The 18957-nt window shown below is 35.5% G+C and overlaps 1 protein-coding gene across 2 annotated transcripts in view; it reads left to right on the top strand.

Annotated features, from left to right (window-relative positions):
* LOC150095475 (pre-mRNA splicing factor cwf19l1) overlaps positions 1-18957 on the top strand; it is a 161616-nt gene that overhangs the window by 50754 nt on the left and 91905 nt on the right. For both annotated transcript variants that reach the window (XM_090409920.1, XM_090409921.1), the window contains exons 6-7: positions 3109-3227; positions 18829-18913. In XM_090409920.1, the coding sequence (XP_090266046.1) occupies positions 3109-3227; positions 18829-18913 (204 nt within the window). The remainder of the gene's footprint in view (positions 1-3108; positions 3228-18828; positions 18914-18957) is intronic.

Raw genomic sequence — 18957 nt, 5'->3', positions numbered from 1 at the left:
CTTGGCTTGCTTGGTTGTAAGAGCTTCCAGGTCCTCGCAGCAGCACTGTGATTTCATGCACATACATAGCCATTTCACTTCATCTCACTCTGTTGCTTAAACACAGGCCATACGCAGTCAACGTAGCTCTATCCAGCCAGTGAGCTTCAGCTAGCCTTTACAAGTGTGCATTTTGCTTGAGAAAATTAAGTTACAACCAACTTTATATGACGATGTTATTGACCAGTTCATAAAGAAGAACCGTAGGGTAGAATTTCTATTCAAGTAGATAAATTGAAAAAGATAGAATATCATTTGTAAAATAAATGTTGCATTTGTGTCATTAAACGTACATAAATTTCTAAATAAATAGTTTTAAATGGTCAGTAATTCATTATTCTGCTAATCAGACTTCAATTCACACTTCTCACTCCCTGAATGATAGCAAGAGCAAGCATGAATTTCAAGACCAGCATTCACCCCTGATCCATGGTCTCATCTCCAACCTTCCAACCTTAATAATATTCACTACCATCTTCAGTGTACCAAACCCCACATACTCTTTTTGGCAGAAACTCAAATCTCCCCTCCTAGCACTATTCATCTCAACCTTCAAAACTGCGCACCCTTTAACTCCTTTCGACCCAAGGGTGGCATCTGTATATACATCTGCTCTGACATACCTTGTCAGAGAACACCCAATCTAGAATTGCCCAACTTTGACCTTCTTTGGTTGAAAATATCCCTTCCCCACTCAGTCAAATTCATTTACTGCTCTATTGCTTTCCTAATGCCACCAATGGCTCAGCTCTTTAATTTCCTCTCCTCAAAAATTGATTTTCTCCAGTCCCACTTTCCCAACAGCAAAGTCATCCTCCTAGGTGATTTTAATGTCCACAACACCAACTGGCTTTCCTCCTCCAGTTGTATAGATCTTGCAGGCAGAGATGCTGAAACATTTGCCATCACTAACAATCTTACACAACTTGTTCACATGGCAGCCAGAATACCAGATAACCCGAACCACTCCCCAAATACCCTACATCTCTTCCTCACCAATGATCCTTCCAAATAAGCAGTGAATGTACTAGACCCCTAGGTAATTCTGACAACAAAATAGTGCTCATTTACTCCCCCCCCCCATGCAACCAGATATACCAGATCTGCCATATCAGATGATGATAATATCATCACGTATCTTTGCCAAATTTTTGATTGTGTTCCTTGATGCTGGAAGGTTCTTTTTACAAACCACTCTATGAATATTTTCAGCTAACCATGGAGATAGGGGAAAGCCCATTGCTAGTCCTTCTTTCTGCCTAAAAAAATATCTTCAAATTTGAAAAAAAGTACTATTGATACAGTGTTTAAAGAGATCTAGTGGAAAAATGTCTCTAAGTAGTTGTATGGTATTTGTTCTTAGAATGTGAATGATAAGATTTACCATGTCCAGGCTTGCAATTATCTCATTAGGAGCCGTTGTGATGTCTTTGATGTTTTTTATGACGTGTATGGTGTTCTTTACATAAGAGGATTTTTGCCTTATATAAATTTTTGGTAGATTTGTTAGATATTTCCAATAAAACATTAATATTTCTTTTTCAACTTTCCAAGTTTTCATATTCACTGTAAGCTAAAACAGTGTCAATTATTACTGTTTTGGGTTATTATGTCTTGATTAGCTGGTTTCTGCACTTTCTTAAGATAGTGATATGTGAATATCCTGTCCTTTTATTTGTCTGTTCCATGAATGGTGACAAGATAATTGATAATTGACAAAACAGATATTTGTAATAATTAATTAAGATAAGTAAGATTTAAAAAAAAAAATTATAGCATAAAACCATCATAGAATCATAAAAGTAGTAAAGAAGTTGGAGAATATCTTGCATCAACAATTGGTCTCAATGGCAATTCTTCATTATGCAGTTTGGGAACTCCACATTCTAGGAAGCAGAAGGTGTCTAGTTCAAGGTGCTTTTTTGTTTCTTCAAACCAGTTCAGCATATTTATTATTATTAAATTGTTGGTTTTATGATCCACATAGATTACCATTTTTACCCAAGAGCATTCAAGGAAATAGTTGAAATGAAGCATCCTCTATACAGTGCAACAAAAAACGATGGATGATTTTACATCATGTGTGCGTTCTTTATTAATCCATCATGACACTCTTGTATCCACTAGTAGTATACAGCAACCCATTACAAGCAGCCAATGTAATAGAGAATGCACATTTTCCATTATTTAAATGTGTTCAAATATTTTTCGCTAGAGATGTTAACTGTTATTACTTCCTTTCTAGTTTTTTTATTTATTCGTGTTATTTCCTGAGGAAGTGAAACAAAGTATTTCATGAAACTAGTCAAAAGATAAAAACAAATAAAAACAGTATTTCTTTGACATATTTGTTTCTGGTTTAATACCTGATAAAATATTTTTTCTTATTTCTTTTTCACCTTTCAAAGTTCTCATATTCACCGTAAGCTAAAATAGTACTCGTTACCACTGTTTTAGGTTATTCTGTCTTGATTAGCTGGTTTTTGCACTTTCTAGAGATAAAGTGATATGTGAATATCTTGTCTTTTTATTTAACTATGACATTAATGATGACAAGATTAATGATAATTGACAAAACAGACATTTGTAATGTGCAATTGGCAGGCTCCAATAATTGGGATAAGTATGTATGAATGAATGAGCAGACAAGTGCTTTTTTTTTTTTTCCCCTCAAGCCATGGATATAATAAATTTGCTCTCCTGGCTAAGTAATGCTATATCATGGAAACTAGTAAAGGTGGTGCTATCACACTACAATGGGTGGTGAAAATCATAACTCTTTGTTTGGATTGAGGGACCTAATTTCTACAAATGGAAATGAGGCTGGATTCAAATTTAAGTTTGTCATTGAAAAAGCAGTGGAATTACATACATATCATCCTTTATGGTGTTTTTAAGCATACTCTCTGTATGTGAATGATAATAATTTTGAAACAGCTTTGGAAAATTGAAAATAAGGAAAAACTCTTGGATTTTAAGATATTTGTTGTTGTTTTTTATCAGTAACTTTTTTATTATTATTATTTTATCTATAATTGCATAAAATAAATTAATATTTGTACCTCTTAGAAAGATGTTGATCCAGATGAACACTGTTCTGAGCTCATCTCTAAATTAGTTTCTACAGTGCGTCCAAGATATCATTTCAGCGGATTAAGGAATATTTATTATGAACGACTTCCATACAGGTAAGCATATTATTTCATCTGAATGAATACAGTATGTACATGTGCAGCATTAGACAATGAAGTTAGTTTTTTCTATTGATTATTTAACACTGTTTATAATTAGTGTTAATGAATCATCAACATTAATGATATTGATGATTAAAATCTGATTATTACCACTGTTTTAAATTTACCTGGAAATTAAATTTACCACTGGTAAATTTCATTTCCAGAAACACAGATATTCAGAACTTTATCCGCATCTTATCAAACCGATGTAATTTTGCTAGCAGCAACCTGGTCATTCAGGTTGAGAACAGAAACTTAATTGGAGCCAATTGCAGATTTTAGTATATATATATTTTTTTAATTATAATTCCACAAGTGTGCTGTTCAACAAGTAATACGTTAGTTTTGTGGATGCACAAAACAAATAATTGAGTAATAGGGGAAAACTTGTTAATATTGGGTTTGAAGATCTGCAGATACTACATCCTACTCTTTAAGAAATAGATAACAAGGGAATGAACCAAGAGGAGGATAGATTGTTTTGTGGGTTTCAGATCGAACTGTGAAGGGATGGTGATAGCTATTATTTGTCTATTAATAAATGTGAAAGAAACTCCTAGAGTGTGGAAATTATTCTTCTTGTAGTTCTTTGATGCATTATATGAGTGTGAACTCTCAACAATTTAGATGAGTATGAATGAAACAAAAGTGTGTTACTTCCTTTTCCTAATTATATGGTGTCAGAAGTGATTTCTGTGCAGCAGCAGGAAAGAAAGATTCATTTAAGCTATGCAAACCAGAATCCTTTTTAGTCTTAATACATTTTAGTTAAGTTAAATTGTTCATATTTGGCCTAATGTATTAAAAGACCATAAGATTTAATGATTACAAATACATAGAGCTAACAAGTTTCACTAGCCACTGTCTAGCATTTTCAAGGCTGTACTGGTGTGAAAACAAATGCATCAAGTTACATGAAAACATACACTTTAGTAAATGCTAGGCCGTTACATTTGATAATTCGTGTTTGATGGCGTGCATGCATTCAAATTCTTCAGTCAGAATCCAGTACATGACCACGTGTTGTGTAGTTTTTCGCATATTGTAGTTCTGTTGAGCTGACAGAATTGATGAGATATTTCCATATGTCTTTAAGAATAGCACCTTGATTTCTATTTAAATTATTGCCTGTGCGTAGCACCACTGCTGCTTCTTTGAAAGTTCCGTGTCTGTAGACATTCTCGATGTAAGGCATAGAACTGTTTTTCCAATCTATAACGTGATTCTTCTATCCTCACCAATATGTCAAGGAAAGGTAGTTCTTTGTTCTTCTCCAGTTTCATAGTGAATTTGAACTTATTATGTGAGTTGATTTTATTAAGAAACACGAGAAGGTTTTCCATGGTATCCTTCCAGATGATGAACACGTTATCGACATATCTCCACCAAATCGACGGTTTAGGTTAAATGGTGGAAAAACTATCCTTTTCAAGTTTTTCCATAAATAGTTCTGCGCATGGTAGTGACAGGGGGCTACCCATGGCTAGACCTTCCAATTGTTTGTATACTATGTTATTTACTTTGAAGAAATTTGATTTCAGGCAATGATGAAACAACTGGGTGATGTCCTGAGGGAAGAGATCTTTTAGAATGTTGACCACCTCTACCACCGGTACATTAGTGAATAAGGACACTAGCCATAACGTCCGTTTGTGATATTTTGCTACTCTTGATTTTTTCCACAAATTGTTGAGAGTTTTTAATGTAGGTCTCTATTTGTCTAATTTTTCCTTTCATTAAATTTGCCAGATGCTTTGCTAGTAAGTACGTAGGTGAGTATCTTCCATCAACTATTGGACGAAGTGGTACGTTATATGTTTTCACAGTAGTACAGCCTTGAAAATGCTAGACAGTGGCTAGTGAAACTTGTTGGCTCTTTGTATTTATAATCATTAAATCTTATGGGCTTTTAACAATAAAAGTTCTTAGTTTTAATACATTAGACCAAATATGAACAATTTAACTTCACAGATGAAACATAAAGTTCGGTGCTTAGAAAAGGACAAATGCAAAAAAGTTAAGTTACTAAATCACCTTACATTTCTAAAGAGAAGTAGAGATTTTGCTGTCATCCCGAAGTTCTTAGTAGCAAAAGGACATATCCAATCTGCAACAGCCAAAAGAATATACTGCAAGACTTCGTTAGATTAATCAGAGAAAGGATACAACATACCAGGTATGAGCTTAACATTATTGAAGCGAAGTGCAGAGAACAGTTTGATGAAATATCTAACAGTTTAGACTACACGACTTGGAATAACATAGACCACTTATTACATCGTAGCTACGAAAAAACTTTCAGAGCGAGTAAAATCACAGAAATTAAAAAATTTGAAGGTACTGTATAAGAAAAAATTCCAGTGGCACCACGGTCGCCCTAATAACAAAGTGATTTTCAACTTATCAGATTACAGCCTTTTTAATCATGAATCAGATATCCTTAAAAAGGGTTTCAACTCTGCTATAACCCCGAATTTTATTCCTAAAATGGATTTCATATGCGAGATAGAAAAAAGTCTATCATCTTCCAGAGGCTACAGCAAATACTATCAGATTCAATAGTACGATTATTCTTGCCTCAACAAAACCACCAATACCTAATACTACTCCATATGATGAGAAAGCAGTCTGCAATTTACGTAACAACAAAGACATTATAATAACCAAAGCAGACAAATGAAATTCAACATTCATTCTCAACTCAAAAGATTTATTTAATAAGATTCACTTGTTACTAGCAGACAGTTCCACTTACCAAGTCTTAGATAAAAATCCCATCATGAGTAATCATCTAAAGACTAATGCTTTTATCTACAATATGACTGGTTGGTCGGATGAACTAAAAAAACAACTTAAATCCTTACACCCTATTAATCCACACCTTTATGATGCACCGAAGATTCATAAAGAAAACGTACCACTTCGTCCAATAGTTGATGGAAGATCCTCACCTACGTACTTACTAGCAAAGCATCTGGCAAATTTAATGAAAGGAAAAATTAGACGAATAGAGACCTACATTAAAAACTCTCAACAATTTGTAGAAAAAATCAAGAGTATCAAAATATCACAAATGGACATTATGGCTAGTCTAGATGTAGTGTCCTTATTCACTAATGTACCGGTGGTAGAGGTGGTCAACATTCTAAAAGATCTCTTCCCTCAGGACATCACCCAGTTATTTCATCATTGTCATCATCATCATCATCAAATTCCTGCCATGTACCCTCAAGGGGTGTACAGGATATGACAGTACTATATGAAAAAATTACATCATTACTAACTTCCTATCTACAATTTTCCTCCAAATCAGTCTGTTACTTGTCAAGACTCCAACATTATCAGATCTTATATTTCTATCGTCTAAGGCACTTTGTACCGTATCAATCCACCTATATCTTGGTCTTCCTCTGGGTCGTTTTCCTGCCAACCTGGCAGAGAACACTTGTTTTGCTAATCTTTCCTCTCCCATTCTATTTAAGTGACCATACCATCTGAGATTAGCTCTGCTAACGCATTCCTGGATGCTGACAATGTCAAGTTCTTTCCTAATATCCTCATTTTTAATATGATATTGCCATTGATGCCATCTGTTCATGCCTCTAATCTTTCTCAGGACTCTCATATCTGCGGTCTCTAGTCTTTGGTCAAGTGTTTTACTTCTGACCCAGCTCTCAGATCCATAAGTTAAAATTGGTTTGAACACAGTCTTGTATACAGCTAATTTAGCGTTCCGACTAATTTCTTTCCTATTCCATATGAATTTATTCAATTGACTTCCCACGATACCAGCTTTGCTGATTCTGTTGTCTATTGCTATATTTAGTTTACCATCTTCAGTAAAAATTGTGCCTAAGTAGCTGAAATGTTTTACTTGTTCCACAGGTTCTCCATTCACAACACAGTTGACATTTTCAATGATTCTGCCTATTTTCATTGTCTTTGTCTTTTTATTGCTGACCTTCATACCATATCTATTACAACAGCTATTCAATTTAGTCAGAGAATCTTGCAGACTTGTAGCGGATTTATTTAGAAGTATAACATCATCCGCATAAAGCAAAGAGCTGACATTAACATCTCCAATTTTGATATCAGGTTTAATACCACATTCCTTCATAATGTGATCCATATAGATAATGAATAACAGAGGGGATAATGTACATCCTTGTCTCACACCAGATTTAACATTAAACCATCTTCCTGTACTTCCTTCAATTCTAACTGCTGACTCACAATTCAAATAAAGACTAAGTATTGCTTGATATAATGCCCCATTGACACCATATAACTGCAGCGTATTGAATAGCTTCTCTCTTGGCACCTTGTCATATGCCTTTTCCAAATCGACAAAACTTAAATACAGATCTTTGTTATATTCCCATGCTTTCTCGACTATTTGTCGTAAAGTGAAGATCTGATCCTGACAGCCTCTATTTGGCCTGAATCCAGCTTGTTCTTCACCAAGCTTTTCTTCCACAATTCTTCTCAACTGTTTCTCAAGTATACTTGCATAGATCCTGGAACACTCAGTAGGGAAATACCTCTGTAATTCTCACATTCAGTTTTATTTCCCTTTTTATATATGGGTACTATGAGAGCTCTACTCCAATCATCGGGAATTCGTCCCTCTGTCCAGGCTTTCTGAACTATGCAGTGCAGCCACTGTAAGACTCTTATACCACCATACTTCAGCATTTCTGGTCGAATATCATCTACTCCTGCCGCCTTTCCACATTTCAAGCCTTTGATGGCTTTTTCTACTTCAAGTATGGATATGTATTCCTGACTGCATGCCTGGTCAATGTTTTTTATCACTGTGCTGTCATCACTGCTTGTTTCATTTAGCAGTTTTTCAAAGTAATTACTCCATACTTCAAGGATATCTTTTTCTCCTGTTTTCATTTCACCTTTATCATCTCTAATTCCTTTTACAGCACTCTTTCCTCCATTTCTGAGCTTCTTCAACAACCTCCAGAATATTTTGCCACCTTCTTGATGTTTATTTTCTATATTCTTGCCAAAGTCCTCCCATTACTTTTGTTTAGCTAGTTTTACACACTGTTTAGCTTTCTTACATTTGTCTCTGTATTCTGTAAGAGTAAAAGCTGACTTATTTGCCAGGAAAACTTTTGATATGCTTTCTTCTTTTCCTTCACTGCCTCTTTAACTTCCTGTGTCCACCAGGGAGTTCTGATTTTTTTATCCTTGCACACAACCTCACCACATGCCTCTCTGGCGGAATCAATCAATGTTTCCTTCAGAGTTTGCTACTGAATCTCCAAGGTTTGATTCCTGTTCTCAAACACTTTCATTTTCTTTTCAATAATATTTCTGTATATTAGTCTACAGTTCACATCTGAGAGCTGCTCAACTTTTATTCGCTTTAAAACTTTCTTACATGTTATTCTTTTCAATATGAAATTCAATTTTATCCTGCTCAAGACTAAATAGTGATCACTTCCAATTTCAAATCCTCTGTACACTCTGGTGTCCTGCACCAGGGAGAAAATATCACTATCAACAATAACATAGTCAATGAGACTTTTCTTATTCCTAGCCTCTTCTCTCCATGTGAATTTGTGCACATTTTTATGTTGGAACATGGTGTTAGTAATAACCAGTCCATATCCTGAGCAGAAATCCAGCAGAAATCCAAGCTAGCTCCATTTCTTTGCCATTCAGGCTTCTTATGTTGATAGTACCGATCTTTAACTCTGGTGATGTTGAGTTGGGGTTTGTTTTCAGATTTGTTCCAGTAGCTGACTTTTCGCTGTTCGTCCTGGTTCCCTGGCGAAAACAACAGGGGCCTTGTTTAACCGGGCGACGCCCCAGCCGGCATGAAATTTTGTCATGTTGTACCATCATTTTTTATTTTGGTTTAACCAATAAGAATACAATTTGGTCGGCTAAATCCCAAATTGCCAGCCCATCCTCGTTCGTTCAATATCAAAGTAGATACCCAACAGGGTGCACCATGAGAAGGTGAGGATTGGACATTAGGTCAGAAGCCCTGGTCGGTTCTCCACATTCCTTTAAAGGCTATGTGGAGGTCTCCTCTCAGTTATACAGCTTTGACCCTTAAGCACCCCCATTGTCTTCATCATTGTATGAAATCAAATTTCTTCAAAGTAAATAACATAGTATACAAACAATTGGAAGGTCTAGCCATGGGTAGCCCCCTGTCACTACCATGCGCAGAACTATTTATGGAAAAACTTGAAAAGGATAGTTTTTCCACCATTTCACCTAAACCATCGATTTGGTGGAGATATGTCGATAACGTGTTCATCATCTGGAAGGATACCATGGAAAACCTTCTCGTGTTTCTTAATAAAATCAACTCACTACATAATAAGTTCAAATTCACTATGAAACTGGAGAAGAACAAAGAACAACCCTTCCTTGACATGCTGGTTGAGAAGAGAAGATAACAATGTCCAACTGTCCATTTACAAGAAACCCACAGATACAGGTAGATATCTACATTATTCGTCTAACCATCATAGATCATAAAAACACAGCATCATTCATATCTCCGTAATAGAGCATTAAGGTCTATTTCGAAAGAAGTAGATGTACAGAGAGACTGTCACAAATTGCTAACACTCTATCTCTGAATGGATACCCTTCTAACATTTTAAACAGATTTCTTTTTAAAGACCTCCAACAACGCAGAACGGAGTCCCAATATGTGTCCACAGCTGTCATTTCATATATTAGTTCAGTATCCACAAAATTGGCGAGAATGTTAAAAGCTCATAACATCAGATTAGTTTTCAAACCAACTACCACGATCAGACAAGTCTTAAGATCACCCAAAGATGAGGTATCTTTCTTCAAATTTCCTGGAGTATATGAAATTCCATGCACGTGTGGCCTTTCTTACATTGGACAGACTTCTAGAAGTTTTGAAATAAGACAGAAGGAACATGTGGGGGATGTCAATCACAATAGAATCATCACATCTGGTTTAGCTCATCATTTCTCAACATCAAATCACTTTATAGATTGGAAAAACAGTTCTATGCCTTGCATCGAGAATGTCTACAGACACGGAACTTTCAAAGAAGCAGCTGTGGTGCTATTCTTAAAGACATATGGAAATATCTCATCAATTCTGTCAGCTCAATAGAACTACAATATGCGAAAAACTACACAACACGTGGTCATGTACTGGATTCTGACTGAAGAATTTGAATGCATGCCATCAAACACGAATTATCAAATGTAACGGCCTAGCATTTACTAAAGTGTATGTTTTCATGTAACTTGATGCATTTGTTTTCACACCAGTACAGCCTTGAAAATGCTAGACAGCAGCTAGTGAAACTTGTTAGCTCTTTGTAATCATTAAATCTGATGGTCTTTTAACAATAAAAATTCTTAGTTACATTTTAGTTAAATTGTTTAGTATTTAAGCGCTGTAGACTAGTTTAAGAACTTTTGTTTTCTATATACAACTTCTATTAAAAGCACAGTGGTTAGTTGTTATTTACTCTTTAAAGGTGGATACAAAATTTAAATATATGGTTATTTCCACAATTTTTCATGTTATGCTCTTTTGTTTGGCTAAAGCTTTTAGGCATGATCTTATGGCTCTGAGACATGGCTGTTTGTAATGTCTTAGCTGAATTTGTGGAATTGGCTAGGTACTGATTGAACCTTGAGGATGTGAATGTTTGCATTGACTAGGCTCGGTTCACAGGATCAGCCGATTCTCTTGCTCAATGTTTTTGATATAATGTTTAGTTATTGATCAACCATTTTCCAATAATGATGCTAGTATTGGTAGTATGAGGTTATTATTAAACCAACAGGATCAAACAGTGTCATGTTCTTGAAGAGCAAAAAAATGTGATGTAGATATTATTATCACTAGTATTGTTGGTACTAGTAATGAAGCCAGTGTTAGCTATAAGAAATGTTGAATCGAGAACCAGGAATCATGTCTGAAAATATAAACAGATAAAAAATATGCTTGCAGAATGAGGGGATGTGCATGTCACCAGAGTGAGCAACACAGATACAACTGAGTAGGAAATCTACTAGTTAATGAAAATATCATGCTGAAATTTATACATGGTTCACAAAGCTTAATATTTCTTATTGGGGATGAATACAAAAGTATTAATCTCTAAAACTTTTCTCTAGAAACCTTTCATTAAATATTTCTTTTAATATTTCACGTCACTGTTTCGATTGATCTTGACTGACAACACTCATCCAAGATACCCCTTGGTTGGAAAGACCTGGTTTCAGATCCCATCGAGGATTTGAAAAACCTTTATAAGGGCTTTCAAATGAAGGTGAGTTATCTGGTTCCATGTGGAGGTGACAGAGTTTCTTTGTCCCTGAAACTTGAGTTTTTCATCTTGTGAAACAGGCAAACCAGCCAGAAGAATGTACACACAATTTACAAATATAAAATAGCCTTGGTTGCTTTGACTGTAATCCCAAATAACATCATGAATATAACACACACTATGAAAAGGAGTGGTACAAGTCAATTAATACTTTATTCAGATTAAATAGAATATCATTGCTATGTTTTTGGGAAGAAAGTTTTTCATCTATATAGCAGAATCATCAGGATAATAACTAATAGCCTCCGTAGCTCAGTCAGTATAGGAGAAGCCCTTTGGTTGGAAAGAACTGGGTTCAATTCCTGTCCATGATGTGAGGAAACTTTATCTGGTCTCTTTCGACTAGAGGTGAGTTAGCCAGTCTCATACGGGGGTGAACAGTTTTTTTTCTTCTGAAAACTCAGAAGAAAACCCAGGTTTTTCATCCCTCAGAACAGGCAAACCAGCCCCCATATAACCTTCCCTTCAAAGAAATACAGAGAACAGACCAGGGGCTTCTGACCTATTGTCCATTCCTCACCTTCTCGTGGTTCACCCTGTTAGGTGTCTACCTGGATTCCGAACGGACGAGGATGGGCTGGCAATTTGAGATTTAGCCGACCAAATTGTATTCTTATTGGCTTAAACAAAAATTTCAAATGATGGTACAATATGACAGAATTTCATGCTGGCTAAGGCGTCGCCCAGTTAAACAAGGCCCCCCTTTGTTTTCGCCAGGGAACCAGGGCAAACAGTGAAAAGTCAGCTACTGGAACAAATCCTAAAACCCACCCCAACTCAATATCACCAGAGTTCAAGATGGTACTATCAACATAAGAAGCCTGAATGGCAAAGAAATGGAGCTAGCTGAGGAATTGGATACGTACCAGATCGACATAATAGGGGTGACTGAAACAAAAAAGGCAAAAACTGGTGATATCTTTCTGAGCAATAAATACAAAATGTTATATTCAGGCAATGACAATCAAGGAAAAGAAGTAGTGGCCATAGTATTCAACACTAAATACGAGGCTAATCTTCTTGAATGGCAAGCAGTCTCAAGTAGAGTGATGTGGGTAAATATGAGAATGGGGAATTGGACAATGAGACTTATTTATGCCTGAGGTCACACAGAAGTTCTACTAAGGTAGAAGTGGGGGAATTTTTTGAGGCTTTAGAGAAAGCAACTGACACAATGAAAAGGAAAAGTTGGTCCTTGTTGGGGAGCTAAATAGCAGGGTAGGAAATGATTGTCAGACATACAAACATATTTTGGGAAAATTTGGAGAAAAGAACAAAGCTAATAATAATGGCAAATACCTGTTGGATTTCTACTCAGGTTATTACTAACTGGTTATTACTAACACCATGTTCCAACATTGAAATGTGCACAAATTCACATGGAGAGAAGAGGCAAGGAATAAGAAAAGTCTCATTGACTATGTTATTGTTGACAGTGATGTTTTCCCACTGGTGCTGGACCAGAGTGTACAGAGGATTTGAAATTGGAAGTTATCACCATTTAGTCTTGAGCAGGATAAAATTGAATTTCATATTGAAAAGAACAACATGTAAGAAAGTTTTAAAGCAAATAAAAGTTGAACAGCTCTCAGATGTGAACTGCAGACTAAAATACACAAATATTATTGAAGAAAAAATGAAAGAGTTTGAGAACAGGAACCAAACCTTGGATATTCAGTGGCAAGCCCTGAAGAAAACACTGATTGATTCATCGAGAGGCATGTGGTGAGGTTGTCTGCAAGGATAGAAAAATCAGAAGTCTATGGTGGGCACAGGAAGTTAAAGAGGCAGTGAAGGAAAAGAAGAAAGCATATCAAAAATTCCTGACAAATAAGTCATCTTATGCTCTTAGAGAATTACAGAGACAAATGTAAGAAAGCTAAACACTGTGTCAAACTGACTAAACAAAAGTAATGGGAGGACTTTGGCAAGAACATAGAAAATAAATATCAAGAAGGTGGCAAGATATTCTGGAGGTTGTTGAAGAAGCTCAGAAATGGAGGAAAGAGTGCTGAAAAAGGAATTATAGATGATAAAGGTGACATGAAAACAGGAAAAAAAGATATCCTTGAAGTATGGAGTAATTACTTCGAAAAATTGTGAAATGTAACAAGCATTGATGACAGCAGAGTGGTGAAAATCACTGACCACACATGCAGTCAGGAATACATATCCATACTTCAAGTAGAAAAAGCAGTCAAAAGCCTAAAATGTGGAAAGGCAGCAGGAGTAGAATATTCGACCAGAAACGCTCAAGTATGGAGGTATAAAAGTCTTACAGTGGCTGCACTGTAAGACTGCATAGTTCAGAAGGCTTGGACAGAGGGACGAATTCCAGATGATTGCAGTAGAGCTTTCATAGTACCCATATATAAAAAAAGGGTAATAAAACTGAATGTGAGAATTACAGAGGTATTTCATTACTGAGTGTTCCTGGTAAGATATATGCAAGTATACTTGAGAAATGGTTGACAAGGATTGTGGAAGTGAAGCTGTGAAGAACAAGCTGGATTCAGGCCAAATAGAGGCTGTCAGAAGATCAGATTTTCACTTTACAACAGATAGTTGAGAAATTATGAAAATATAACAAAGATCTCTATTTAAGTTTTGTAGATCTGTAAAGGCATATGACAAGGTGCAAAGAGAGAAGCTATTCAAAACGCTACAGTTATATGGTGTTAATGGTGCATTATATCAAGCAATACTTAGTCTTTATTTGAGTTGTAAGTGAGCAGTTAGAATTGAAGGAAGTAGGAAATACAGGAAGGTGGCTTAATGTTAAATCTGGTGTCAGACAAGGAGGTACATTATTCCCTCTGTTATTCATGATCTATATGGATCACGTTATGAAAGAAAGTGGTATTAAACCTGATATCAAAATTGGAGGTGTTAATCTCAGCTCTTTGCTTTATGCAGATGATGTTATACTTCTGAATAAATCCGCTACAAATTTGCAAAATTCCCTGACTAATTGAATAACTGTTGTCATAGATATGGTATGAAGGTCAGCAATAAAAAGACAAAGACAATGAAAATACGCAGAATCATTGAAAATGTCAACTGTGTTGTGAATGGAGAACCTGTGGAACAAGTAAAACATTTCAACTACTTACGCACATTTTTTAGTGAAGATGGTAAATTAAATATGGAAATAGACAACAGAATCAACAAAGCTGGTATGGTAGGAAGTCAACTGAATACATTTATATGGAATATTAGAGAAATTAGCTGTATACAAGACAGTGTTCAAACCAATTTTAACTTATGGATCTGAGAGCTGGGTCAGAAGTAAAACATTTGATCAAAGACTAGAGACTGCAGATATGAGAGTCCTGAGAAAGATTGGGGGCATGAACAGATGGCATCAATGGCAATGTCATATTAAAAACGAGGATATTCGGAAAGAACTTGATATTGTCAGCATCCAGGAATGCATTAGCAGAGCTAATTTCAGGTGGTTTGTTCACTTAAGGCAGAATTGGAGAGGAAAGATTAGCAAAACAGATGTTCTCTGCCAGGTTGGAAGGATAAAGACCAAGATATAGGTGGATTGATACAGTAAAAAGTGCCTTAGACAATAGAAATATAAGATATGATAATGTCGGAGTCTTGACAGGTAACAGACTGATTTGGAGTAAAATTGTAGGTAGGAAGTTAGTAATGCTGTAAATTTTTCATGTAGTACTATCATATCCTGTACACCCCTTGAGGGTATATATCAGGAATTTGATGATGATGATAATTATTTGGAAATCCCTCTGAACACTATATATATGTGAAACTTTTTTAAGTGGTTCAAGCTTCCAATATGCAAGATTTAATTTATTAAATTTATCTGCCACCCTATAGACATTCACACACACACACACACATCTTTGCCTTTAGTGGGATTTGAATGTGAACTATTAGTTGAATAGTGGAAGCTTAATCATAACATACAATGTTTCAGAGCTGTGAACAGTCTGTACACATATTAATGTGCTGAGTTATTCATTCTGATGAAGCTTCTATATAATTGACAGCAAAACATGCCATATTTAATAAGAAGATGAGTATTCTAATATTGGTTATCCTGTTTTCTTCCCATGGTAATTTTTTTGTTTCTACAAGAAAAAAAAAAACTTACTATCTGCCTGCGAATATGAGTAATCATATTGGCATCATGAAACCATTGAACCATGCACTTTATGATACTTCTTCAAATGTGACACTTCAGGCCTGTAATAAAAAGTGATATTCACTGCTGAAAGGCAAATCATATGTTGAAAATAATTGGTGATATTAGATTCATATTTACTGGCTTACTGTTTTTATAAGTGCTTCCTTGTTTGTTTCTAAGAGTTCCTTTTGCAGTTATTAGAAAGGGAAAAAACATCTGTTATGTTATTTGTTATGGCACTGATGTTAAATAGAACAGTGGCAAATTACAAGTGCGCTTTTGTTCATTGCAGTATATGCTTTAGTATAAGCTTTAGTTCATTGCAGATTTTTTTTCTGGAAGGAGAGCAAGATTCAAGAATTTTGAAAGTGAGTATCAAAAATGTGAGGAGAGTAAGTATAATAGTGAAGAGTTGAAAACAGAAGGCAGGAAAGTGTGACTAAGAATATTGGTGAGGCTGTTGTTGAAAGTAAAGTGGTGGAAACTAGTGAGGGTGAATATGGTACAAGTGAACAGTGTGAAAGAAATGATGGAAGGTGAAGAAAATGGTGAGATGGTAATGAAAGAGGTAGCATTCCTTGGATTCCTTCCTAAGACAAATGTAAGATAGAACAGTTGGAGAAATGCCTTCAAGTGCCATGACAAAGAAGCAACAGGAGAGAGGGGGGGGGATGAGAGAAGAAAAAAAAAAAAAACGTCAGAAAGAGCAATGTAAGGAGGGGGAGAGAGAGTTTACTATGAAAACTTCATGATAAAATGAAAGCACTTGAGGAGAATGACAAAATTGTGTTTTCCTTGGGCAAAGATTAGAAAGTTAGTGTGGATTCCAAGAGGGAGAAATGAAAAAGATTATTTTGACATGTAAAAATAATTACCAGGAGAGAAGAATGGCGTGTGAGAAGATAGGAAAGCATTGTTGGCACAAGCAAATAAGAACAGTGAAAAAGTGAAGATTGTGAGTCTCCACCATAGTATGATAGAAGTGAGTCGAGGAAAATGGCTGTTTGCAAATCAGTCAATGCATGAACCGTCTGTGGAACCATAAGCAGAAATAAATCTGATTGTCTCATTCCCCATTCTGAGGTTTGCCTATATCACTTTGCTTGATATTGCCTGCCATTCAATAAAATTATCCTTGTATTTGTAGTTGAATAATGTAGCTAACCCTTCTTTTCCCTGATCATTATTACTTGAATATAACATGTATTTGTTATTTAGAAGAATCTCATCTGTTTTCATCTTCCTTGTTTCAGGAACATTTATTATGTTGATTTGGTATTTCTCTAATTCTTCTGCTAGTTCCAATACTTTTCTGTTGATGCTTCTTATGTTGATAGTGCTAGTTTCGAATTCTGTTGATGCTTGAGTTGGAGTTTGTACCATTAGCTGACTTTTCACTGTTTTCCTGACAAACAAAATTTGTCAGGGAACCATTATTTTGTTTAGGTTTTTAAGCCAATGAGAATACAGTTTGGCAGCTAAATCCTAAATTTCCAGCCTTCCCCATTCATTCAGTATCCAGGTACCAGATACCTATTGACAAGCATATCGAGGGTGGCTGAGAATTGAACATTAAGTCAGAAGCCTTTGTGAGTTTTTCAAATTCCTTAAAAAGACTATGGGGAAGTTTCCTCTGAGTTATCTAACTTTGACCCTTAAGCAACTCCTTTTTGTAGTATAAATGTCTTATACACATACTGTCACTGAATTAGAAACTTTTATTTAATACTGTGTTGAACCTCTTTTAGCCTGAATTACAGCACATATGCAGAATGGCATAAATTCCACAAAGTGTTGGATTGCATCTGCAACATACTAGGCATTCACCAAACAGTTTTCTAACTGACTCTGATTTGATGGAAGAGGCCTTTGTTCCTGGATCTCTTTTTCTTGCTGAGCCACTGCTGAAACAGTTCTTGAACGATGGACAGTAGCATTGTCATCCTTGAAACACTGTCACCTTCTGGATAAAAAAGTCAACATTGCAAGATGAACTTCATCAGCAACAGTGTTCAGATATTCCTTGGAGGACACCTAACCTTCCATAAATCTCAGTAGATCTATTCTGTACCAGCAGATCTACTGAGATTGTTATTTAGAAGAATCTCACCTATTTTCATCTTCCTGTTTCAGGAACACTTGTAGTTTCTGTATTTGGCTACGAAATAATGTTGGATTCAATATCCACTTAATTTGAATATCTTAGATAATTTAAAATTGAATGGTGATTCCCACTAAATGCATACCATCATATGGCAGGCTTTGTATATAATTGCAAGTTTCTTTGTTCTTTTTAGCTCTTTAATTTTTTAACCTTAAAAATCGACAGCCTGTTTGATTCATTATCTTCTTTGTGATTTGTTTTCTGTTCATGTCTCATTTCAATTATTGGATATATAATTCTGTTCCCACATTTTAAGTAAGGTAGCAGAATTTGTTGAGATTTATATTTTTATAAATATATTGACAAAACAATTGACAAATATATTTGTCAAGTATAATGCTGTGATAGATTCCAGAAATAGTCTCTCCAAATTATATCTACATAAGTGATGTTTCTTGTGCCATTGGATCCATGGCATGGTCTGCTGGTCCAGAACAGCTGTGCTGTAGACAATGGACATAGTTGCTTTGTTCCTCCAGATGGATATTAGCTGTCCTTTCCCTTCATCCAATGTATGAAAGTTTGCAGTAGCAAATTATTTTGAGATCTTCAGCACGATTCCATCACTGCATCCATAAAAGGCACCAATTAGGAAAGTAGGATTCTGACCTTCATACTCACTCTCTTTGCCTTTCTGTTAGTGTGCCTGCATGCACATGGTTAGTTGTATTTCTTTGTGCCTATGAAGATGCCTTGGTGACCAAGGCAAAATATTGGCTTAATAATTTATTAACTAAATAAATGTAGTGATTATTATCTCTAGACATGTGCTTTCTGCAGAATGTGTGTATGAGTGCACACACGCTGTTGTAGTCTGATGCTAATCTTAGTTAATTTTTTCCCCCTTCTTATTTTTATTGACAGGAATCATCAAGTTTTAGCTGAAACTGCCTTACATACTACTCGCTTTATATCATTAGCATCTGTGGGAAATTCACAAAAACAAAAGGTAAAAACTTGAATTTGCATTTATGTTTACATCATGTAATTGTA

Source organism: Typopeltis vanoorti, chromosome 20 (genome assembly GCF_054136105.1).
Source record: "Typopeltis vanoorti isolate ZY-2024b chromosome 20, IOZ_Tvanoo_1.0, whole genome shotgun sequence".
Lineage (NCBI taxonomy): Eukaryota > Metazoa > Arthropoda > Arachnida > Uropygi > Thelyphonidae > Typopeltis > Typopeltis vanoorti.
This window is presented reverse-complemented; position numbering and strand designations above follow the sequence as displayed.